We start from the raw sequence: 24,369 nt of genomic DNA, 5'->3' as shown, positions 1-24,369 counted from the left end.
TGCTGTCGCCACACTCACCTCTGAGGTCTTTGGAAGACACCTGCTGCACTGCTCCCAGCATCTCTGATATTCTGGCCCCAGGGGTGGGAGGGAGGGAAGCTTGGAAGGCTAGTCCTGTGGCTCCAGTCCTCTGTCTGGCCTCCACTCCTCTTGCTCCTGAGGGCAGTTTGCTTCTTTTGTGGCTTCGTCATTTCCCATGCCCTGGTTCCAGATACATTTTGAAAACCTTCCATCTTATTGGCATTTTCTGAGGCTGTGAGGGAAACAGGGATGGCAGTCAGTCTCAAAGCCGTGACACTCCAAACTCGATTATGCTCCAGGGCCCACTTTCTAAACCTGTAAGATCTATGTTCCAGCCTGTGCAACATAGTGAGACCCCAACTCTACAAAAAATAAAAAATTAGCCCGGTGTGGTGGTGTGTGCCTGTGGTCCCAGCTATTTGGGAGGCTGAGGCAGGAGAATGGCTTGAGCCCAGGAGGCTGCAGTGAGCCATGATTATGCCATTGTATTGCAGCCTGGGCAACAGAGTGAGACCCTGTTTCAAGAAAAAAAAAAAAAAGGAAAAAACCCCATAGGTTTTAGAATGCCAGTGTTGTAGGGAGCGTCTCTGTGACCTGGGGCTGGAGGAGAGGCATTTTCACATTCATTGGACATTTATGGGCTCTGTACTCCGCATCTGGCATGGTGGGGTCAGTGGTCACATGCCAGGAGGTCAAGGGCACAGGCAGGGGCGGCTCAGACTTTACCACTTAGTTGCTGTGTGTCCACCAACAAGGGACACCACCTCTCTGAGCCTCAATTTCCTCCTCCATCAAATGGACATCATAGCACTATTTAACTCGTGGAATTTTTGTGATAATTACATACTAAATTATGCTTGGGAAAGGATCAGCAGAAGGCTTATCACAGTAAGTTTCAGTTAGTAGTAGATTTCAGTTAGGAGTACTTTTGCCTAAAAGTAACAGCAGACTTGACTGCCAATGGCTCACACAGTAGAAAACACAAATTCTGTTTTGTTTGTTTTTTGAGATGGAGTCTGTCTCTGTCACCCAGGCTGGAGTGCAATAGCACAATCTTGGCTTACTGTAACCTCTGCCTCCTGGGTTCAAGCGATTCTCCTGCCTCAGCTTCCCGAATAGCTGGGATTACAGGCATGCACCACCACACCCAGCTAATTTTTGTATTTTTAGTAGAGATGGAGTTTTTCCATGTTGGACAGGCTGGTCTCGAACGCCTGACCTCAAGTGATCCGCCCACCTCAGCCTCACTGCTGGGATTATAGGCATAAGCTACCTCTCCCGGCCTGATCTTTTCAACACCTGACAGGATAATATGCTGGCCCTGTACATACAATGATATGCTGCTGTGAGTAGGAAATAAGTTATCTATCATGCCTGCTAAGACAGAATGCTGGAGGGTAGGGGAAAGTCCCAGAACATATATGGGGTTTTTCTCAGTGAAATCTGTATGTGTCAAGTAGTATAAAACATGAGAGGATATTTCCTATGTGAAAGATACTTTCCACCCCCTACAGTTAGGGATTTGTTGTTTTTTTTGAGACAGAGTCTCACTCTGTTGCCCAGGCTGGAGTGTAGTGGCACGATCTCGGTTCATTGCAGCCTTGAACTCCTGGGCTCAAGTGATGCCCCCACATCAGCCTCCCAAGTAGCTGGGGTGACAGGCACGTGCGACCATGCCAGGCTAATGAATGATTTTTTGTTTTTTGAGACGGAGTCTCACTCTGTCCCCCAGGCTGGAGGGCAGTGGCATGATCTCAGATCACTGCAACTTCTGCCTCCCGAGTTCAAGCCATTCTCCTGCCTCAGCCTCCTGAGTAGCTGGGGTTACAGGCGCGCCTCACCATGCCCGGCTGATTTTTGTATTTTTAATAGAGAAGGAGTTTTGCCATGTTGGTCAGGCTGGTTTCGAACTCCCGACCCCGTGATCTATCTGCCTTGGCCTCCCAAAGTGCTGGGATTTCAGGCGTGAGCCACTGCGCCCGGCAGGCTAATGATTTTTGTATTTTTAGTAGAGACGGTGGTCTCCTTATGTTGGCCAGGCTGGTCTTGGATTCCCGACCTCAAGTGATTCACCCGCCTTGGCCTCCCGAAGTGCTGGGATTACAGGCGTGAACCACAGCACCTGGCCTGAAAATGCTATATTCTAAGTCAGTAGAGAAATACTAATACTCAGACAAGTACCCTACAAACTCTATTGATTTTATCTCACAAGAAAAAGAAAATTATCAATGAACTACTCTCCCAAAAAGCATTAGACCTGAATGGTTTTCAGAATAAAAATCTGTGAAACTTTAAAAACCAGATAATTCCAATGCCAGCTTTTTCCAGAGCAGGGAAGAAATAAAATACTTCTGTACTCTTCATATGAAATGATATATATGAAGTACAGTTGATCTAAATACTGAAAAGTTTGATAAACTAGAAACTAATTTCACTTATGAATTCTAATACAAAATCTTAAATTTTATTTTATTCCATAAAATAAAATGGAATTCTATATCATACTAAGGAATAATGTATCATGTCTAAGTGAGGGGCATTTCAAATGCAAGGACCATTACTACAAAACCTATGAACATGATTTAACATATGAATATACTGCCGGGTGCAGTGGCTCATGCCTGTAATCCCAGCACTTTGGGAGGCCAAGGCAGGCAGATCACCTGAGGTCGGGAGTTTGAGACCAGGCTAACCAACATGGAGAAACCCCATCTCTACTAAAAATACAAAATTAGCCGGGTGTGGTGGTGCATGCCTGTAATCCCAGCTTCTCTGGAGGCTGAGGCAGGAGAATCGCTGGAACCCGGGAGGTGGAGGTTGCGGTGAGCCGAGGTTGTGCCATTGCACTCCAGCCTGGACAAGAAGAGTGAAACTCTGTCTCAAACAAAAAACAAAAAACATATGAATATATCATGGGAGAAAAGAGATCCATAAACGCGGATCTGACCTTTAACAAAATTCTCTACTAGCCGGGTGCAGTGGCTCGTGCCTGTAATCCCAGCACTTTGGGAGGCCGAGGTGGGCAGATTGCCTGAGGTCAGGAGTTCCAGACCAGACTGGCCAATGTGGTGAAGCCCTGTCTCTACTAAAAATACAGAAATTAGCCAAGTGTGGTGGTGGGTGCCTGTAATCCCAGCTACTCAGGAGGCTGAGGCAGGAGAATCACTTGAACCTGGGGGCAGAGGTTGCAGTGAGCCGAGATGGTGCCACTGCACTCCAGCCTGGGCGACAGCGAGACTCCGTCTCAAAAAAAAAAAAAAAAAAGAATGAGGTAAAACTATTGTTCTTTGTAGATGATATGATTGTATACCAAAGAAAAGCTACTGCAAACAATAAGACAATAGAGTAAGTTTAACAGAGCACCAAAAAAAAAAAGAGATAGCATTCAAATTTACACACCATAAAACCTCATTTACAATAGCCATAAACAACAAACAGAATACCAAACAAACCTTGGAATATTTTTAACAAAAATATGCAAGACCTATATAAAGGAAACTTTAAAATACATCTGGGGACAAATGAAAAGACTTACCACATTACTGGATAGAATGACATCGTGAAGATGTCAATTCTCACTCAACAGTATATATATTGAATGCAACCCATATAAAAATACGAACAGCTTTTGTAAAAATTGAAACTAGTCAAGATGATCCTAAAGTTCCATAATAGAAAAAAAAAAAAAAGAACAGCCTGAAAAACTTTGGAAAAGAAGAGCAATGAGGGTGGACTAGCACTACTAGGACCTAAAACATTCCAAATGAGTAAAAATTATAATGTTAACACTTAAAACTTAAAAGTGTTCCTTCATGAGTGTGGGGGGAAGGTAGGGTGCAACCTGAGTAAAAAACAAACAAAAAAACAGATTCCTTCATGATCCTGCAGTGGCAAAGACCTTTCTTTTTTTTTTTTTGAGATGGAGTCTCACTCTGTCACCAGGCTGGAGTGCAATGGCACGATCTCGGCTCACTGCAACCTCTGCCTCCCAGGTTCAAGCGATTCTCCTGCCTCAGCCTCCCAAGTAGCTGGGATTGCAGGCGCGCGCCACCATGCTCAGCTAATTTTTGTATTTTTAGTAGAGACGAGTTTCACCATGTTGGCCAGGATGGTCTCGATCTCTTGACCTTGTGATCCGCCCACCTCGGGCTCCCAAAGTGCTGGGATTACAGGCGTGAGCCACACCCGGCCCCAGGACTCAAAGTCTAGAAACCACAAAAGAAATAAACTGAATATACATAGCTACATTAAACATTTTTCTTTTTTTTCTTTTTCTTTTTTTTTTTTGAGATGGAGTCTCGCTCTGTCGCCCAGGCTGGAGTGCAGTGGCACAATCTCGGCTCACTGCAAGCTCCGCCTCCTGGGTTCACGCCATTCTCCTGCCTCAGCCTCCTGCGTAGCTGGGACTACAGGCGCCCGCCACCATGCCCAGCTAATTTGTGTATTTTTAGTAGAGACGGGGTTTCACCGTATTAGGCAGGATGGTCTCAATCTCCTGACCTTGTGATCTGCCCGCCTCTGCCTCCCAAAGTGCTGGGATTACAGGCGTGAGCCACCACACCCACTCAACATTTTTCTGCATGGCAAAAGGATCACAGCAATCTGAACTGCTGTGAACTATATTCCATGTCATCACAAAGGGCTAACTTCTTTAGTGACTGACACATAATTTACAAGCCAATAAAAAATAAGAATATGGACAGGTAGTTCACTGATAAGTGAAAACAAATGACTCTTAAGCATTTGAAAACCTGCATCCTCACTCATAATTAAGAAATTCAAATTAAAACCATAGTGAGAAACCATCTTTTACTGTCAGATGCTCCCAAAGCTATGAGATTAGCCAGGCTGTGGAGAAAGAGGCACAACTATTCCTGGCTGAATAGAAGGTAAACTGGTTGAGCCCCAAGGAGAACACTCTGTTGACACATTAAAAATACCAAGGTGGGCCCGGGCGTGATGGCTCACACCTGTAATCTCAGCACTTTGGGAGGCCGAGGCGGGCAGATCACGAGGTCAGGAGTTCGAGACCAGCCTGGCCAACATGGTGAAACCCTTTATCTAAAAAAATACAAAAATTAGCTGGGCACAGTGGTGCACCTGTAGTCCCAGCTGCTCGGAGGCTGAGGCAGAATATAGCTTGAACCCAGGAAGTGGAGGTTGCAGTCAGCTGAGATGGTGCCACTGCACTCCAGTCTGGGTGACAGAGTGAGACTCTGTCTCAGAAAAAAACAAACAAAAACAAACAAAAAACAAGGTGGCTGGGTGCGGTAGCTTACGCCTATAATCCCAACACTTTGGGAGGCTGAGGCAGGCAGATCACGAGGTCAGGAGATTGAGACCATCCTGGCTAACACGGTGAAACCCTTTCTCTACTAAAAATACAAAAAATTAGCCGGGCATGGTGGCATGTGCCTGTAGTCCCAGGTACTCCAGAGGCTGAGGCAGGAGAATCACTTGAACCCAGGAGGCAGAGATTGCAGTGAGCCAAGATTACACCACTGCACTCCAGCCTGGGTGACAGGGCAAGACTCCGTCTCAAAAAGAAAAAAAAAAATGTACTATGGAAAACGAGTAAACGCGTATAAATGCATAGAAAATGTTAAAACATTTTGCAAACAACCCAGATGTCCAAAAGGTGTCTAGTTCATTATACTAAGATACGGCTTTACATTGTAGTTGTATATAAAAAAAAAAAAAAACCCAGTGGAGTAGCTCACGCCTAGCACTTAGTACTTTGGGAAGCCGAGGCAGGAGGAACAGTTGAAGCTAGGAGTTGGAGACAAGCCTAGACAACATAATGAGGCCCCATCTCTGTTTCTATATATATATAAAAAGAAAAAAAAACCCCTGATATATAAATCTCTCCATATATAACTGAAAAAACCCAAGATGCTGATAGAAGTATACAATATGCTACCTTGATTTTATATTTTGAAAATTTTATACCTCGTGATGCAAGTTAACTACCTTGATATTAAAAGGGAAAAGGCACAATATTTAGATTGATGTTTATTTGCATATACATTAGAAAACTTGAAAGGCATACAGTGAAAAAGCAAAAAACAAGCAAAACCAAGAAAACAACAACAAAACTCCAGGCCACAAGCAATGACACCTGCATGGAATAGTTCTGAGTTTGGCAAAGGACAGCAACAAGAGAGATTTCTCACAGCATCTTTTGATACTTTTTTTCTTTTTTTTGAGACGGAGTCCCACTCTGTTGACCAGGCTGGAGTGCAGTGGCGTGATCTGGGCTCACTGCAACCTCCGCCTCCCAGGTTCAAGTGATTATCCTGCCTCAGCCTCCCGAGGAGCTGGGACTATAGGCGCGTGCCACCACACCCAGCTAATTTTTTAGTAGAGATGAGGTTTCACCATGTTGGCCAGGGTGGTCTTGAATTCCTGACCTCAGGTGATCCACCCGCCTTGGCCTCCCAAAGTGCTGGGATTACAGGCGTGAGCCAGTGCGCCCGGCCGATACTTTATTATATTTTTGAGTCTTGTGAATAGAATACATATTCTAGAATCAAATAAAAAGCTTAAAATTAACAAAGAACAAGTTTATTCCACACCTACCCAATTTCACAGACTTGAAAACGTTGATCATAGAATACGTGGCTCTTTTTCTATTGAATATTTACTGTTAATCTAAAGTACCTCAGAAAACACAAATATGAATCTTACACTAGGATTTGTTGACATGACCACAAATTGTGAAATTTCAAAGTCCTCTCAATAGCCTTCCAATCCTAGTAACTCAGGTACACCTGGATTCCTGACAACTCTATTTCTTTGTTTTCTTTCATCACTTAGGTTCATTTCTATGGGTTCTATTATTGGCATTTTTTTTTTCTCAGATCTTTGCAAAACCATCCTTTATGGTGAAAGTCATGAAGAATTCTTCACAAATGCAGGAAAATGCATTGCTAACAAAGTGTTAAGTCAGAAGTGTCTTGGGACCTGTTTGAAAACAAGATTCGGCCGGGAGCGGTGGCTCACGCCTGTAAAGTAATCCCAGCACTTTGGGAGGCCGAAGCGGGAGGATCGCTGGGGTCCAAGCGTTCGGGACCAGCCTAGGGATGCGAGACTCCCTTCTCTATTTAAATAATACTAAAAAAGAAGAAAGAAAACAAGATTCAACAGTCTTGTCTGTTTCCATTTCGGAGTCTGCTTCCTCCTTCATTTGCACATTGCCGTATTCCCTTCCAGTTTGCATTCCCCCTAATGACTGAGTTAACTAAACTGGCACAGCCTGCCTGTTCTTTTGATCCGAAAAGGGTCACTTGGCTATTCCTTGCCACCAATCTCATCATTACAGCCGACTCAGTCGGCCAGAGGACTGAGGGCCTCGGAGGCAGTCAGCGCTACCGTAAACGCGACAGCAGCGAAGTCCATCTGCGGGGGATCCGCGTCAAAGGCTGCTTCCCTCGCCTTGCAGGCTTCCACAAACAGCCTGCGGCGTTCCTCGAAATCCCGTAGTAATCTGACCGGAATCATGGGGCTACCATCCAGATACTCGCGGAACAACAGCTGCCGGTTAATTTCTAAGAAAGTGAGCTGCTGATGGGGGTCTGGCGCGGGCGCTAGGCCCGGGACGCTGCTGCGGGTGGGCCCGGGCACAGGGCCCGGCACCCGCGCCATGGACCGCGCAGCTTCGGCCACTGGGCCTTCCCGGGCCTCCTGCACCCGAACCCCGCCGCCGACTGCCCCCCGCAGTACGTCGGTGACGCCACTCGCTGTGCCCACCTGTGGGACACTGCTGTCTCCGGGGAGCTCGGACATCTCCGACAGCCCAGTCGGCTCCGCCATAGTCCGAGCGTTTCTACGGAGACTGGAATAACGGCACGGCACCGCTGTATGCGGGACGTGCGCATGAGCGAGTCTCGGTGAGCGCGTAAACGCTGTGCGGGCCAGTGTGTGCGCATGCGTAAGCACGGTGCACAATCCTCGAGCGTTCCCTAGCGGTCCTGGGTAGCCATTACGTCTGTAGCCGCCTCTGGTCCTCTGAGCGCCTGAGGACCTGCGGACTGTGCGGTATCTTAAATTACAACCACTTCAGTATTAATGTAAAGTTCCTTATAAGGTCATTTTCCAGCTCCTGTCTTTTTTTTTTTTTTTTTTTTTCAGTCTGGGTCTCGCCCTGTCGCCTAGGCTGGAGTGCAGTGGTGCGATCTCGGTTACTGCTGCTTTGACCTCCCAGCCTCAAGCCATCCTCCTGCCTCAGCCTCTGGAGTAACTGGGACTACAGGTGCGCACCACCACACCCAGCTGATTTTTTATTTTTTGTAGAAATTGGGTCTCACTATGTTGCCCAGGCTGGTCTCGAACTCCTGGGCTCAAGTGATCATCCTGCCTTGGCCTCCCAAAGTGCTGGGTTTACCGGCCTGAGCCACTCGGCCTGGCCTGTAAGTAATATTTTGACACTAGAAGTTTGGGGGTTTCCCAAAACCACCTTTAGGCTTGATAATTCCCAGAGCTCATTGAAATCTGTTATATTCACAGTCATGCTTATTACAGGCAAAGGACACAGATTAGAAGAGATGTATAAGGCACAATCTGGGATGGGGAGGGTTCCAAATGTGAAGTTCCCGTGTTCCTAGGGATGTGTTACCCTTTGTCGTCCATATGTGGCAGTAAGTGCAGGGATAGTGCTAACGTAGGACTCTCACCCAGGCTTTGGTGTCCAGAGTTTTTACTGGGGTTTTACTACATAGGCATGCTTGATTAAATCATTGCCCATTTTGTTGAAGTCAATCTCCAGCCTCCTACCTGATATCACATGGCTCCGAGCCCCAACTCTCTAATGATATGGTTAGTCTTTCTGTGTGGCTAGCTCTGATCCTGATGATAACTCAAAATGTGAAAGTCTATGTACCATTTAAAATCAGTCAGCTGTGGCTGGGTGTAGTGGCTCATGCCTGTAATTCCAGCAAGTTGGGAGGCAAAGGTGGGAGGATCGCTTGAGCGATCCAGCTCAATCTATGAGTTTGAGACCAGCCTGGGCAACATAGTGAGACCCCTGTCCCTACAGAAAAAAAATTAGGCAGGCATGGTGGCATGTGCACCTGTAGTCTCAGCTATTCAGGAGGCTGAGGTGGGAGGATGACTTGAGCTTGGTAGGTCGACTGTGCAGTGAGCTATGATTGCACCACTGCACTCCAGCCCTGTGTGACAGAGCAAGACCCTGTCTCAAAAAAAAAAATCCTTTGAATTTAACTGGAATCCAAATATGAGAGTTGCTAGCAATTGAACTTCAGGAGGATCCATCTAAAAATTCTGACCTATCACAGGTCGTGTCTGGGAGCTGATTGGGTTGGAAATCATTCTGACTCACGTGTACCTTACTTTGTTTCTACAGTTCCCTTGGAGAGATGGAGTGAGTTCTCCCACATGTGACATATATGCTTCAAAAGGCACATTTGTGATATTCCACAGAAGACAAAAGAAAGGACTTCTCTGGAAGGTAACTTCAAATTAGGTAGATAGCTTGGTCACTGGAGGGAATTTGTAATTATGAGCTAGCCGTAAAGTCTCCAGAATTCAGTGTAGCTTCCATTTTGAATGGCTATAATAATACACTGCTCAGTACCTGCAAGTCAAAGAAAAGAGGCCAGAGAAACTCTCTGGAAAAATAGAAAGATCAAGTAAAAATTCTTAAACTAAGTTTTAATGCTGATTCTCCAACTACCTTATTTTATTTTTATTTTTATTTTTTTGAGACAGAGTCTCACTCTGTCACCCAGGCTGGAGTGCAGTGGCATGATCCCAGCTCACTGCAACCTCCACCTCCTGGGTCACTGCAACTTATGCTTCCTGGGCCCAAGCGATTCTCCTGCCTCAGCCTCCTGGGTAGCTGGGATTACAAGTGCCCACCACCGTGCCCAGCTAATTTTTGTATTTTTAATAGAGACGGGATTTTGCCATGTTGGCCAGGCTGGTCTCGAACTCCTGGCCTCAAGTGATCTGCCCGTCTCAGCTTTCAAAAGAAAGTGCTGGAGGCTGGGTGCGGTAGTCATGCCTGTGATCCCAGTACTTTGGGAGGCCGAGGAGGGCGGATCACGAGGTCAGGAGATCGAGACCATCCTGGCTAACACGGTGAAACCCCGTCTCTACTAAAAATACAAAAAAATTAGGCGTGGTGGCAGGCGCCTGTAGCCCCAGCTACTTGGGAGGCCGAGGCATGAAAATTGCTTGAACCCAGGAGGCGGAGGTTGCAGTGAGCTGAGATCGTGCCACTGCACTCCAGCCTGGGTGACAGAGCGAGACTCCGTCTCAAAACAAAACAAAACCAAAACCAAAAACAAAAAACCAAAATAAAGTGCTGGGATTACAGGCATGAGCCACCACGCCTGGCCGCCAAAACACAATTTTTGATCATTAGTCCCAAAGAAATTCCAACCACAGTCTCTCCATCTCAGCTGAAGTCAATTCAATCCTTCTAGTTGTTCTAAATGAAAAAATCTTGGAGTCATTTGTTCTCTCCAATATGACATTCTCTCTCTCTCTTTTTTTTTTTTTTTTGCATGGAGTCTCACCCTGTCACCCAGGCTGGAGTACAATGTCACCATCCGGGCTCACTGCAACCTCTGCCTCCTGGGTTCAAGTAATTCCCCTGCCTCAGCCTCCCAAGTAGCTTGGACTACAGGCACACACCACCATGCCCGGCTAATTTTTTGTATCTTTAGTAGAGATGGGGTTTCACCATGTTGGCCAGGCTGGTCTCAAACTCTTGACCTCATGATCCACCTGCCTTGTCCTCTCAAAGTGCTGGGATTACAGGCGTGAGCCACCACGCCCGGCAACATTCTCAAATATGACATTCAATCTGTCAGCAAATTTTGTTGGGTCAGCTTTCGCAATATAATGAGAATCTGTTCACTGTTTACACTTCCTCTGCACTTATCCTGCTGAGCCACCACCATCTCTTCCCCAGATTGTTACAATAGCCTCCTACTGGTCTCTCTGCTTCTACTTTGTCCCCTACAATCTATTTTTAATAAAATATCCAGAATGGTTATTATTATTTTTCTGAGATGGAGTCTTGCTCTGTTGCCCAGGCTGGAGTGCAGTGGCATGATCTCGGCTCACTGCAACCTCTGCCTCCTGGGTTCAAGTGATTCTCCTGCCTCAGCCTCCCGAGTAGCTGGGATTACAGGCGCCCACCACCATGCCAGCTAATTTTTGTATTTTTAGTAGAGACGGCATTTCGCCATGTTGACCAGGCTGGTCTGGAACTGCTGACCTCAAGTAATCCACCCACCTCAGCCTCTCAAAGTGCTGGGATTACAGGCGTGATCCACTGCGCCTGGCCCACAATAATTATTTTAAAATGCAAGTCAGACAACTTACTCTTTGACTAAAACCTCCAGTAACTTCATTTTACTCAGAATAAAAGCCAAAATCCCAACAATGGTCTATAAGCCACCACTCCAATACCAGCTCAGGCCAACTTGCTACTTCTCTGACTTCATCCCGATTCCTTTCCCCTTGCTTGCTCTGCTCCAAGTCAAGGTGACTCCCTCACTACTTCTCAAATACCTCAGAAAACTCCTGCCTTAAACAGTGACTGTTTAATTTGCCTGGAATACATATAACTTGTAATAATATATGACATAAATAATATGTATTGTATACAATAACATATAAAATATATTCTATGTAATATAAAATAATTTATTATGCCTATTTCCTCTATTTGAATAGAGCCTAAGTTCCACAGGGCAGGGAATTATAAAAATTTACCATTTTAAGCCAGGTGTGGTGGCTCAGTCTGTAATCCTAGCAGTTTGAGAGGCTGAGGCAGGTGGATTGCTTGAGGCCAAGAGTTCAAGACCGGCCTGGGCAACATGGTGAAAACCCATCTCTACAAAAAATACAAAAAAATAGCCAGGCATGGTTGTAGTTGCCTGTAGTCCCTGCTACTCAGGAGGCCAAGGTGGGAGGATCACCTGAGCCTGGGAGGTTGAGGCTGCAGTGAGCCATGACTGTACCACTGCACTCCAGCCTGGGTGACAGAGATGACATCCTGTCTCAAAAAAACAAACAAAAAAACCAACCAAACCAACAAAAAAACATTTTAAAGAGATAGCATTCTTTATTTGAAGGCTGAGAGAGATTTTCTCCTGACAACACTTCTGACACCAAATATGTGTGGGGTTTTCCATAATGATTCTCCAAAACAAACCGAGTGTCCCACAATTCCATTCTGACACCAACTATCTGCAGTTAGTGCAGACCCCACAGGTCCCATAAGACTATGCCCACTTCAGGCTGGGCGCGGTGGCTCGAGCCTGTAATCCCAGCACTTTGGGAGGTCGAGGCGGGTGGATCACTAGGTCAGGAGATCGAGACCATCCTGGCTAACACGGTGAAACCCCGTCTCTACTAAAAAATACAAAAAAAAAATTAGCCGGGCGTGTTGGCGGGTGCCTGTGGTCCCAGCTACTCAGGAGGCTGAGGCAGGAGAATGGCGTGAACCCAGGAGGTGGAGGTTGCAGTGAGCCGAGATCGCGCCACCGCACTCCAGCCTGGGGGACAGAGAAAGACTCCGTCTCAAAAAAAAAAAAAAAAAGACTATGCCCACTTCAGATGCCAGTCACAAATGGAGTATGTAGGCTACCCACATTTCTACCCAGCCAAGTACCAATTCAGGAGTTCCCACGACTCCCTAACCTCAGGTTTGATAATTTGCTAGAACTCACACAACTTAGCGAAGTGCTGTATTTACTAGTACTAGTTTTTTTTTTTTAATTGTTTCTTTATTTTTTTTTTTTTATTTTTATTTTTTGAGACGGAGTCTTGCTCTGTCGCCCAGGCTGGAGTGCAGTGGCGCAATCTCGGCTCACTGCAAGCTCCGCCTCTGGGGTTCACGCCATTCTCCTGCCTCAGCCTCTCCGAGTAGCTGGGACTACAGGCGCCCGCCACCACGCCCGGCTAATTTTTTGTATTTTTAGTAGAGACGGGGTTTCACTGTGGTCTCGATCTCCTGATCTCGTGATCCGCCCGCCTCGGCCTCCTAAAGTGCTGGGATTACAAGCATGAGCCACCGCGCCCGGCCTTACTAGTACTAGTTTATTTAATTTATTTCGAGACAGAGTCTCACTCTGTCACCCAGGCTGGAGTGCCGTGGTTCCATCTTGGCTCACTGCAACCTGCACCTCCTGGGTTCAAGTGATTCTTTGCCTCAGCCTCCCGAGTAGCCGGGATTACAGGTGTGTTACCACCATGCCTGGCTAATTTGTGTATTTTTAATAGAGACAGGGTTTTGCTACGTTGGCCAGGCTGGTCTTAAACTCCTGTCCTCAAGTGACCCACCCTTCTCGGCCTCCCAAAGTGCTGGGATTACAGGTGTGAGCCACCATGCTCGGCCAGTACTAGTTTATTATAAAGGATACAACTCAGGAAGAGTTACGTAGAAGAGATGTATAGGGTAAAGGGTGGGTGTAGGGGGCACGTAGAGCTTCCATGCCCTCTCTTGGTGGGACTCTCCCAGCACCTTGATGTGTTCAGTCTGGAAACTCTCAAAACCCTGCTGTTTAGGGACTTTATGGAGGTTTAATTACATAGGCATCATTGATAAATCACTTACCAGTGGTAATTGACTCAATCTCCAGCCCCTTGCTCCTCTCCCTTAACAGGAGGTTGGGGATGGGGCTGAGAGTTCTAAGCTTCCAGTGAAGCCTTGGTCTTTCTAGTGACTAGCCCCCATTCTGAAGCTATCTAAGGGCCACCAAGAGTGACCTCATTAGAGCAAGAGATGTTCCTAACACACTGTCACTCAGTTGATTCTAAGGGTTTTAGGAGTTCTGTGCCAGGAACCAGGGAGGAAGACCAAACACTGTATCTTTCTTATTATAGCATCAAGACTATTTCTACTTTGAGGATGAATAATTTTCATCTGGTGTTTGCTCCTTTTGGAGCAAACCTGCGACCCATCCATTGCATGAGAAATGGAGGTTTTTTTTTTTGTTTGTTTGTTTGTTTGTTTTTTTGTTTTTTTTGTTTTTTTTTGCTTTCCTTGCAGAAAAAAATAGGTATGGGTAGATCTTGGTGACAGGAGGAGGTAGGAGCATCTAGTCATTGTAGTTAGCTGACAGAGAACCACCTCCCACTTTCCTTTTTTGTGTATTCTGTTCAATCCCTGAAGAAAACAGAACCTTACCCACCATCCTAGTCTTACTCACTTCTGAGCTGGTGTCCAATGCCCATTTATTGGAAGGTCTTCCCACACTCAGCATCTGAAGATGGGCATTTCTCCAGAAGCAGTTGAGTCTGGATCTCAGATATGAGGTCATATGTTTAGGTTTGCATAAACTGAATTCAGTTTCAATGTGTATTTAATTCAAATTCAGTTGGAATGTGTATTTAGCTATTCTAAGGATGTGTGTTGGTCCAGGAACTCTAGATTCTTATGTGCTGCCCCTCACAAATCCCAAAACTTTGGATGTTTAACCTCTGTAAGATTTCACCACTTACAAGGATGTAGAATGGCTGGGTGTGATGGCTCACACCCGTAATCCCAGCAATTTGGGAAGCCAAGGGTGGCAGATCACTTGAGGTCAGGAGTTTGAGACCAGCCTGGCCAACATGGCGAAACCCTATTTCTACTAAAAATACAAAAATTACCTGGGCATGGTGGTGCATGCCTGTAGTCCCTGCTGCTTGGGAGGCCAAGGCAGGAGAATCACTTGAACCCGGGAGGCAGAGGTTGCAGTGAGCTGAGATCCTGCTACCACATTTCAGCCAGGGTGACAGAGTGAGACTCTGTCTCAAAAAAGAAAAAAAAAAAAAGGATGTAGAAGAAAGGGAGGGAGGTTTGGGGTAAATTTAAGAGGAACAGAATGTCGAATAATATGTCCAGGGTCCCACAGGTAATCAAAGCCAGAACTTGAACACATGCAGTCTGATACCAGAAGTGATGCTCTTGACACTTTCCCCCAATCCTCCTCCTCTGGCTCTTGAGAGTCCAACCCTGTTAGGCCAGTGCCCTTTAGTGGGAAGAGTTCCTGATCTGCAGTCAGATGAACTTGTAAAGACTATCAATCCTATGAGCCTCCAGGCTCTTTCCTGGAAAAATTAAGTGACAAAATATTTGACCAAGCTGTTTAGAACTGTGGAAGTCCAAGTTATTATCATTCTTACTGTTTTGGCAACAACTCCTTTTTCTCTAGACCTGAGTTCAGCTTCCATCAGGCGTAGGAACCTGTGATTTCTGTCTCTGGCCAAATACTGTAAGAACCCTCAGAAAAAGCAGCCTCCCAGGGAAACCCAATAAATAGAAACCCCAGGCTGATTTCAGGAATCCAGGAAGACTGTTTTGACTTTGATATACTCATCATATCAGAGAAGGAGATGGTAAGGCTAAAAGCAAGCTTCATGAAGATTATTTTGGAGAGTTATTATATAACACTTCTCCAAGTTCAACAATCCCTTCTGTGACCATTAAGTAGAAAGGCATGCAATCAAGGAAGTCAGGAAAAATGCTATATTCTAACTCAGTGAGGAAATGTTTGTTTTCAAAGAACCTAAAAATCTATTGCTCATACCATGGGGAAAAAAATCAACAAAGTGGTGAAAGAGTTACTGCCCCTTGCCACCCCAAACACCAGCCTAGATGGTCCCAAAGGGAATTTCTACCAAACCTTAGAAAGATAATTCCAATGGATTTTTAAAGTGTTCCAGAACAAAGGAAACTTTCAAATTATTTTTATGATGTAATAACATCACTATTTAAGAGTGAAAAATGCTGTATAAGAAAGTGACACAGCAACCTCACTTATGAACATGAATGTGAACGTCCTTTAACAAAAAAGCAGAGATCCGGTAGCACATTAAAATAATATCTCATTAGTAAATCTGAAGAATGCAAAGGTCATGTATTACTAGTAACTCTAAATATGAGTCTTCATGGTGGTAGATTGAAATAACCCTAGGATTACCTTCATAGATTCTGAAAAGGTCTTTGACCAAATTCAACAACCATTCTTGATAAAACACACAGACACACACACACACACACACACACAGCAATAGATAGCTATGTAAAGATTTCTACGAAATTGGTCGGTGCGGTGGCTCACATCTGTAATCCCACCACTTTGGGAAACCAAGGTGGGAGGATCACTTGAGCTCAAGAGTTGGAGACCAGCTGGGCAACATGGCAAAAGCCCATCTCTACAAAAACATACAAAAATTAGCCAGGCATGGTGGCGCATGCCTGTAGTCCCAGCTACTTGGAATGCTGAGATGGGAGAATCGCTTGAGCCTTGGAGGTGGTGGTTGCAGTGAGCCAAGATTGTGCCACTGCATTCCAGTCTGGGCAACAGAGTAAGAACCTGTCGAAAGGAAAAAAAAAAAAAAAAAGATTTACATGAAATCAGGAATAAGACAAGGATGCTTCATTATCTTCCAGCATTGTTTAAAATTAGACAGAAGGTATTAGCCAAAAAACGAAGAGAAAGAAGTCAGAGTTATTAAAAATTGCAAAAGAAGCCAGGCACGGTGGCTCATGCCTCTAATCCCAGAACTTTAGGAGGCCAAGGCAGCAGGATAGCTTGACCTAGGAGATCAAGACCCTATCTCTAAAAAAAAAAAAAGTAAAAGAGGCAAAACCAAAACCATCACTATTTGCATATGACTAATGCCTCAACTTAAGAGAATCATTTGAAAAACTACTATAAACAGTAAGACAATTCAGTACATTAAAGGAGGCTATCAAATATGCAGAAATCAATTATTTTCAAATATGCAGGCAAGCTTCTATAATAGAACTATCTTCATGTACTACAGAAAAACCACAAAAGATCAAGTATCTAGAAATAAATGACTAGACCTAGGAAAGACCTACTTTAGGAACATGAAGGACAAACATTAATACTCTCCTGAAGAATATAAAGGAAGTCTTTTAAAAAATGGAAAAATTGCCAGGCGTGGTGGCTCATGCCTGTAATCCCAGCACCTTGGGAGGCCCAGGCAGCAGATCATCTGAGCCCAGGAGTTCAAGACCAACCTGGCCAACATGGCAAAAACCCATCTCTACTAAAATTACAAAAATTCGCCAGGCGTGGTGGTGGGCGACTGTAGTCCCAGCTATTCGGGAGGCTGAGGCATGAGAATCGCTTGAACCCAGGAGGCGGAGGTTGCAGTGAGCCGAGATCGTGCCACTGCACTCCAGCCTGGGTGACAGAGTCAGACTCTGTCTCAAAAAAAAAAAAAGGAAAAATTGATCATGTAGATACAAAGACTCATTATTTAAAAGACAGCAATTACCCATGAGTTAATGAAGTGTAATATGATTCTAATAAAAATATTTTGTTTTCAAATAAAGGTAAGCTGGCCGGGCACAGTGGCTCAGGCCTGTAATCCCAGCACTTTGGGAGGCCAAGGCAGGCAGATCACAAGGTCAAGAGATCAAGACCATCCTGGCCAATATGGTGAAACCCTGTCTCTACTAAAAATACAAAAATTATCTGGGCGTGGTGGTGTGTGCCTGAAGTCCCAGCTACTCGGGACGCTGAGGCAGGAGAATCGCTTCAACCTGGGAGGTAGAGCTTGCAGTGAGCCAAGATCGCACCACTGCACTCCAGCCTGGCGACAGAGCAAGACTCCGTCTCAAAAAAAAAAAAAAAAAAAAAAAAAGAAATAAGGTAAGTTGACTTTGAGGTTGATGTAGTTACAAAATGATTAAAATACCCAGAAGCACTCTGAAAAAGAAGTATAATAAAAGGCGTTAGCATTACCAGATTTAGAACTAGTTAGAAAATCTAAAACATAGTTTTTGTATGAAAAGGCATCTTAAAACAATTGGTGGGGCTGGGCATGGTGCCCAGCATTTTGGGAGGCTGAGGCGGGTGGATCACCTGAGGTCAGGAGTTTGAGACCAACCTGGCCAACACAGTGAAAGCTTGTCTCTACTAAAAATATAAAAAATTAGCCAGGCGTGGTGGTGTGTGCCTGTAATCCCAGCTACTCGGGAGGCTGAGGCAGGAGAATCACTTGAACCCAGGAGGTGGAGGTTGCAGTGAGCTGAGATCCCGCCACTGCACTCCAGCCTGGTTGACAGAGCAAGACTACATCCGAAAAAAACAAAAACAAAAACAAAACAATTAGTGGGGAAAAGATGGACTACTCAGTAACTGATGTTAGGGCAACCAGGCAGTCGTCTAAAAAAAATTTGGATCCTTGCTGCTCTCTCGCATCTTCTGGCCTGCCTGGATGTTCAAAGGGGCAATGGCAGAGCTATGGGCAGCAGGAAGATAGCCTGCTCCTCTTCCAGTGTGATTTGCATCATGGCCATTTTGAAGCCTTTGAACTGGGATTAGTTGCTTGGCTGGGCCATCAGGAACTTGTGTGTCCATCTCAGGGAGACCTGGCCTTCAGAAATGACAGCATTCGGCCCCAGGAGCAGCCTGCAATTCGGCCTGTCTTTCCAGCATGTGCTGCCCATGGGGATACAGAACAGTAAGGAGCTAAGCAGAACCTGCTGCTTGAATGGGGGAACCTGCATTGGGGTCCTTTTGTGCCTGCCCCCTGTCCTTCTATGGACGGAACTGTGAGCACGATGTGTGCAAAGAGAACTGTGGGTCTGTGCTCCATGACACCTGGCTGCCCAAGAAGTGTTCCTTGTGTAAATGCTGGCATGGCCAGCTCTGCTGCTTTCCTCAGGCATTTTACTGGCTGTGATGGCCTTGTGATGGATGAGCATCTCATGGCTTCCAGGACTCCAGAACTACCACCGTCTCCATGTACCACTTTTATGCTAGCTGGCATCTGCCTTTCCATACAAAGTTACTATTAATTGACACTGACCTATTTCCAGAAATACCATTTTAGATATCATGCAAATTTCATGACCAGTAAAAGCTGCTGCTACAATGAAAGATGATCGTTAGTTGCCTTAAGATAATGAATATATTTCCAAAATGGTCTCTAACATTTCTTTATAGTATCAACTACTTCTTACTTCTTTGCCCTGCCCTCTCCCAAAAAACTACTTCTTTTTTCAAAAGAAAGTAAGCCATATCTCCACTGTGCCCAAGTCCAGTGTTTCTTTTTTTTTTTTTTTTTCTTTTTTTGAGATGGAGTCTCGCTGTCACCCAGGCTGGAGTGCAGTGGCATGATCTCAGCTCACTGCAACCTCTGCCTCTTGGGTTCAAGCAATTCTCCTGCCTCAGCCTCCCAAGTAGCTGGGATTACAGGCATGTGCCACAATGCCCGGCTAACTTTTTTGTATTTTTAGTAGAGACCGCATTTCACCATATTGGCGAGGCTGGTCTAGAACTCCTGACCTTGTGATCTGCCCACTTCAGCCTCACAAAGTGCTGGGATTACAGGCGTGAGCAACTGCTCAAGGCCTGGTGTTTACTGATACGTGTAATTCTACCAAGGTCTTCTTAATATGTTCTTTTAAACGACTGAATTATATCTTCAGATTATTAAAGACTAATCTTAATGTGGACCTTAGGATACAGTTTTGAGTAGAATTGATCAAAATCAATAAAATTGTCTCTTTAAAAGGAAAGACAGCCTCTTTAAGGCGAGGAACCAGAGTGATGAAGGAATGGAAGTCTGTCTGCATGTGTGCAGGGAGACTGGGTAGGAAAGAGGAAGCAAATGGGAGAGAGAAGTTGGAAAACATAAAATAGGTTATTTAATTGGTGATTAGGTGGGTGTAGAGAAGCAAGTTAAAAGGCTAAATGGAAGGGCAAGTTTCCATCATCTATAGAAAGATATATAAGACAAGGACTCCCCTTTTTTTCCCAAAGGCATTGTAAAAAGAATTTATTTTTAGACGGAGTCTCGCTCTGTCGCCAAGCTGGAGTGCAGTGGCGCAATCTCGGCTCACTGAAACCTCTGTCTCCCAGGTTTAAGTGATTCTCCTGCCTCAGCCTTTCTAAAAAGACATTGTAAAAAGTCTTTTTAGAAAAAATATTATACCTCAATGTCCCCAACAAGATTGCTTAGTAAATTATGCTTCCTCCAAGCTATGCAATTCTTTTAACTGTTGTAGAAGAGAAAATGTTCACAGGGTATTTAGTTGTAAACCAAGTGATAAAACCACATGTTGTAAAGCTCATTTGAAAAATACATTGTATATATGTGTATGCACAGTAAAAATGGAAAATATATTGAAAAAAATTTGATCCTTATATTGTACCTGAGAATAAATTTCAAATGGTTCAAAGATTCAAATATGGACAATGAAACCACACACACACACACCCAAGACTACCTTAGGATTCAAAATACTGCAGGTTTATTTATTTTTTGAGACAGGATCTCACTTTGTCACCCATGCTGGAGCCTGCTGGGCTCAAACTATCCTTCCACCTCAGCCCCCAGAGTAGATGGGATTAGAGGCATGTGCCACTACGCCAGGCTAATTTTTCACATTTTTCATAGAGACAGGGTTTAGCCATGTTGCCCAGGCTGGTCTTGAACTCCTGAGCTCAAGTGGTCTGCCTGCCTCAGCCTCCCAAAGTGTGGGATTACCGGTGTGAGCCACTGTGCCTGGCCTCCTGCAAATTTAAAGGAAAATAGGCAACAAAAATTACCATGGCCAAAAGGCTTTCCAAAAAGCCAAAACGTAATGACAAATTGTGAAAAAATATTCGTAACTCATATCCCAAGCTATTATCATACCTCATATCACTAAGATGAGTATCATAAATAGCTACTGGATTCAATGAAGAAAGGACAAAATTATCTGGGAGGGGAGTGGATAAAGAATATGAATAAGGCACAGTGGCTCACACCTATAATCCCAGAACTTTGGGAGGCCGAGGAGGGAGGATCATCTGAGGTCAGGAGTTGGGAGACTAGACTAGCCAACATGGTGAAACCCCGTCTCCACTAAAAATACAAAATGAGCCAGGTGAGGTGGCATGTGCCTGTAATCCCAGTTATTTGGGAAGCCAAGGCATGAGAATTGCTTGAACCTGGTAGGCAGAAGTTGCACTGAGCTGAGATGGTACCACTGCACTCCAGCCTGGGCGAGAGAGTGAGACTTTGTCTAAAAAAAAAAAAGAGTATGAACAGAGAGTTTATGGAAAAGGGAATATATATGACTCTTAAAAGATATTTAGCCGGCTGGGTGCGGTGGCTCATGCCTATAATCCCACCACTTTGGGAGGCCGAGGTAGGTGGATCACCTGAGGTCAGGAGTTCAAAACCAGCCTGGCCAGCATAGTGAAAGCCTATCTCTACTAAAAATACAAAAATTAGCCAGGTGTGTTGGTGCATGCCTGTAATCCCAGCTCTTGAGAGGCTGAGGCAGGAGAATCCCTTGAGCCTGGGAGGTGGAGTTTGCAGTGAGCCAAGGTCGCACAGTTGCACTACAGCCTGGACAACAAGAGTGAAACTCCCATCTCAAAAAAAAAAAAAAAAAAATTAACTTCGCTCATAATAAAAGCAAATTAAAACTGATATACCATTTTTCAACTATCAGATTCGCAAAAGCCAGATATTATTGATGGTTTAGTGTGTTGGTTAGGCTGTAATGAAACATCCATGATCATTAATTGCTGGTGGGAGTGCAAAGCAGGACACATATAGAATGCTGAATAGCAATATTCAAAGGAGTACCTTTGGCCCAGAATTCTCATTTCTGGGGCATCAGCCTACAGATATTACACGTAAAAAGGAATCTAGGTAGCTATTGATTATGAGACACATCATTAGGGCTGGGCGCGGTGGCTCACACCTGTAATCCCAGCACTTTGGGAGGCCGAGGTGGGCGGATCACAAGGTCAAGAGATCAAGACCATCTTGGCCAACATGGTGAAACCCCGTCTCTACTAAAAATACAAAAATTGGCCGGGTGTGGTGGTGGGCGCCTGTAGTCCCAGCTACTCGGGAGGCTGAGGCAGGAGAATCACTTGAACCTGGGAGGCGGAGGTTGCAGTGAGCCGAGATTGCGCCACTGCACTTCCGCCTGGCGACAGAGTGAGACTCCCTCTTAAAAAAAAAAAATCATTAGTTTCATGAAAACCTAAGGAAAAAATTATCTATTACAGCATCAAATATAAGATGCACCCACATTTCAGAGATGTTCAAATATGAAGTGAATTTTGAATTGAAGCAATACTATATTTGTGCACATGCCACATGATATACAAGATGAACTACTCCAGCAATTTTTTATTCTGCCCAAAGAGATGGGAAACAACCTAAATGTCCGTCAATATATCCCTGGTTAAGTAAATTTCGACATAACCTCAGAATGGAATAAAATGCCACTTTAAAAAATAATGAGGAAATACAGTGGTTTGGAAGAGTCAACATATGTTTTTAATGAGAAAGCAATGTATAAACCAGTAAATATAATATGCTGACTTCTGTGAAGAAATAAAACAAGTAAACCCAGATTTACATATGCCTGTGTACACGTAAGGAAACTAGAAGGACGGAGGGGAAACTGTGGCTATTAGAGGTCATGGTTGGTACTGGATGGAGGAAAACAAGAATGGAAGGATTTTCACTGTACATTTTATATATTTTTTGGCTTGTGAATGGATTTTTTTATACCAAAAAAACTTTAAAAATTAAAAATTGAAAGAAAAAAGTCCAGAAATTTGACGTTCTTGAAAACATGATTTATCACATAATATATACATTTACTTTGCTTGTCACTTGAAATGCCTAAGAAAACACAAAATCAATCTTAAACTAGAAACTTCTATTTAATACATGAAGAGAGCACATATTCCGACAATTTCAAGTTCTTTTCATAGCCATCCAGTCCTAATAACTCAGCGTTAACATCTTATTCTGTTCAGCACTATTTGATAATTTCTTTCATCCTCATGGGCTCTAGTATTGGTGATTTTTCATCAAGTCTCAATTTTATAAAACCATCCTTTACTTTGTAATAAAGTAATGCTGAGAGACATTTTCCATAATGCAGGGGGAAAAGTGTGGATCAATCACAAACTCAAAGAACGTTAGTTATAATGCTTTCGACATTTTTTTCTACTTCTGTGATGCGTTTTCAAGATAAGCTTCCCCCTCCCCCTTTTTTTCCCCTCCACCTGTGCACTGTCTTATCGCGATATACTCTTGACTTCCGAAAATCAAGTTGCAGATTTGGTATGACTGGAATGCAGAGGTTCTCTTGAAGTAGTCTCACCACATAACTATTCTCTATTGATAAACTTATCGCAACCAAGTTCTTCTATCAGAGGGTTGATAACTTCAGAGGCAGTCAGAGCTATCGTAAAGGTTAAAATATCGAGGTCCACCCTGTGAGGATTTCGCTGATATTCGGCATCAAACGCTGCTTCCCTTGCTCTGCAGGCTTCCACGAATCGCCTGCGGCGTTCTTCAAGCTCTTGTATTCTGCCGGGAGCAATCGGGTAATTTTCCAGATAGTGGCGGAGAAACTGCTGGTAATTGATTCCTAAAACGCTAAGTGGGTGGCGGAGACGGAGATAGGGCAACGCAGCCAGGCCTCCGTTCCCGTGCCTGGACCTGGGCCTGCCCTCGGGACCCTCTTCGTCCACTGGCTCCCCCAGCAAGCGGGCGACCTCCGCCATCCGGGCTTCCCTGGCCGCCGCCGCCGCCGGGCTTTCCCTGCCCGCCGCGGCTGCCCTGGCCAACGCCGCCGCTGCCACCGGGGCTCCCCTGGCTGCCGCCGCCGGGGCTCCCCTAGCCGCCGCCATCCGACCTTCCCTGGCCGCCGGCACCGGGCCTCCCCTGGCCGCCGCCATCGCGCCTTCCCCGGCCTCCTCAGGCTGTGCCGGGGCCGGCTCCCGCCTCCCGCGGCCTACCTCCGCCTGCGGGACGTCTCTGTCACCATTCGCCGCGCCTGTCTGGGGGACATTGCTGTCTGCGGGCAGCTTGGACATCTCAGACCGTGGGGTCAACTCGGCTGCTCCCAGAGAAACTGGAATTAACTGGACAGCGCGATGCCCGGCGGACACCCCAGTGCGCGTGCGTGGCCGCTGTGCGAACTGTAAATGCCGTGTGCGTAACCGGGCGCGAGAGCGTAGATTCTACCGCAAACCCTGGGAGCAGTGCGCATGCGTACCTTCCCGCCCGCCGTTCTCCAGATGCCCCCTCGAGGCCGGGAAGCGTCAACGCATCTGAAACAGCCCAACGACGAAGGGCGGGGCCATATGGGACATTTCAACCAGTTTGATGTTTGTGAGGAACGCTTACAAGATCGCTTCTTGTAGGCGTTCTCAAGGTTCTGTCCTAGGGTGTTTCTCTTTGTTCTCCAGTGATTATGTGCCACCTCTATTATATATCAAGATATTTTAGATTCATGGTCTTTTCTGGATTTTTAAATTGTTTTTCATTCATTCCTTTGCCTGTCTTCAGCCATACGGATCGTCCTAGCTACTAAAG

The 24,369-nt window shown here is 45.2% G+C and overlaps 2 protein-coding genes, 1 long non-coding RNA gene and 1 pseudogene across 4 annotated transcripts in view; 1 reads left to right on the top strand and 3 right to left on the bottom strand.

Moving 5' to 3' along the window:
• The window catches only part of LOC129465550 (uncharacterized), a 56,708-nt gene that overhangs the window by 13,838 nt on the left and 18,501 nt on the right, over positions 1-24,369 (bottom strand). For both annotated transcript variants that reach the window (XR_008651980.2, XR_010116602.1), the window contains exon 2: positions 19-253. This is a non-coding gene — a long non-coding RNA (uncharacterized lncRNA). The remainder of the gene's footprint in view (positions 1-18; positions 254-24,369) is intronic.
• EID2B (EP300 interacting inhibitor of differentiation 2B) lies at positions 6,016-7,923 on the bottom strand. Its single transcript, XM_055247956.2, has one exon. The coding sequence runs from the start codon at positions 7,831-7,833 to the stop codon at positions 7,348-7,350; it is 486 nt and encodes a 161-aa protein (XP_055103931.1). The 5' UTR covers positions 7,834-7,923; the 3' UTR covers positions 6,016-7,347.
• On the top strand, positions 18,264-19,783 carry LOC129465543 (putative protein CRIPTO3; annotated as a pseudogene).
• EID2 (EP300 interacting inhibitor of differentiation 2) lies at positions 22,289-24,362 on the bottom strand. Its single transcript, XM_055247717.2, has one exon. The coding sequence runs from the start codon at positions 23,865-23,867 to the stop codon at positions 23,157-23,159; it is 711 nt and encodes a 236-aa protein (XP_055103692.1). The 5' UTR covers positions 23,868-24,362; the 3' UTR covers positions 22,289-23,156.

Source organism: Symphalangus syndactylus, chromosome 17 (genome assembly GCF_028878055.3).
Source record: "Symphalangus syndactylus isolate Jambi chromosome 17, NHGRI_mSymSyn1-v2.1_pri, whole genome shotgun sequence".
Classification (NCBI taxonomy): domain Eukaryota; kingdom Metazoa; phylum Chordata; class Mammalia; order Primates; family Hylobatidae; genus Symphalangus; species Symphalangus syndactylus.
This window is presented reverse-complemented; position numbering and strand designations above follow the sequence as displayed.

Bases quoted from the DNA above. Each gene is read 5' to 3' on its own strand.
- EID2B (XM_055247956.2), bottom strand. From the start codon at position 7,833: ATGGCGGAGCCGACTGGGCTGTCGGAGATGTCCGAGCTCCCCGGAGAC.
- EID2 (XM_055247717.2), bottom strand. From the start codon at position 23,867: ATGTCCAAGCTGCCCGCAGACAGCAATGTCCCCCAGACAGGCGCGGCG.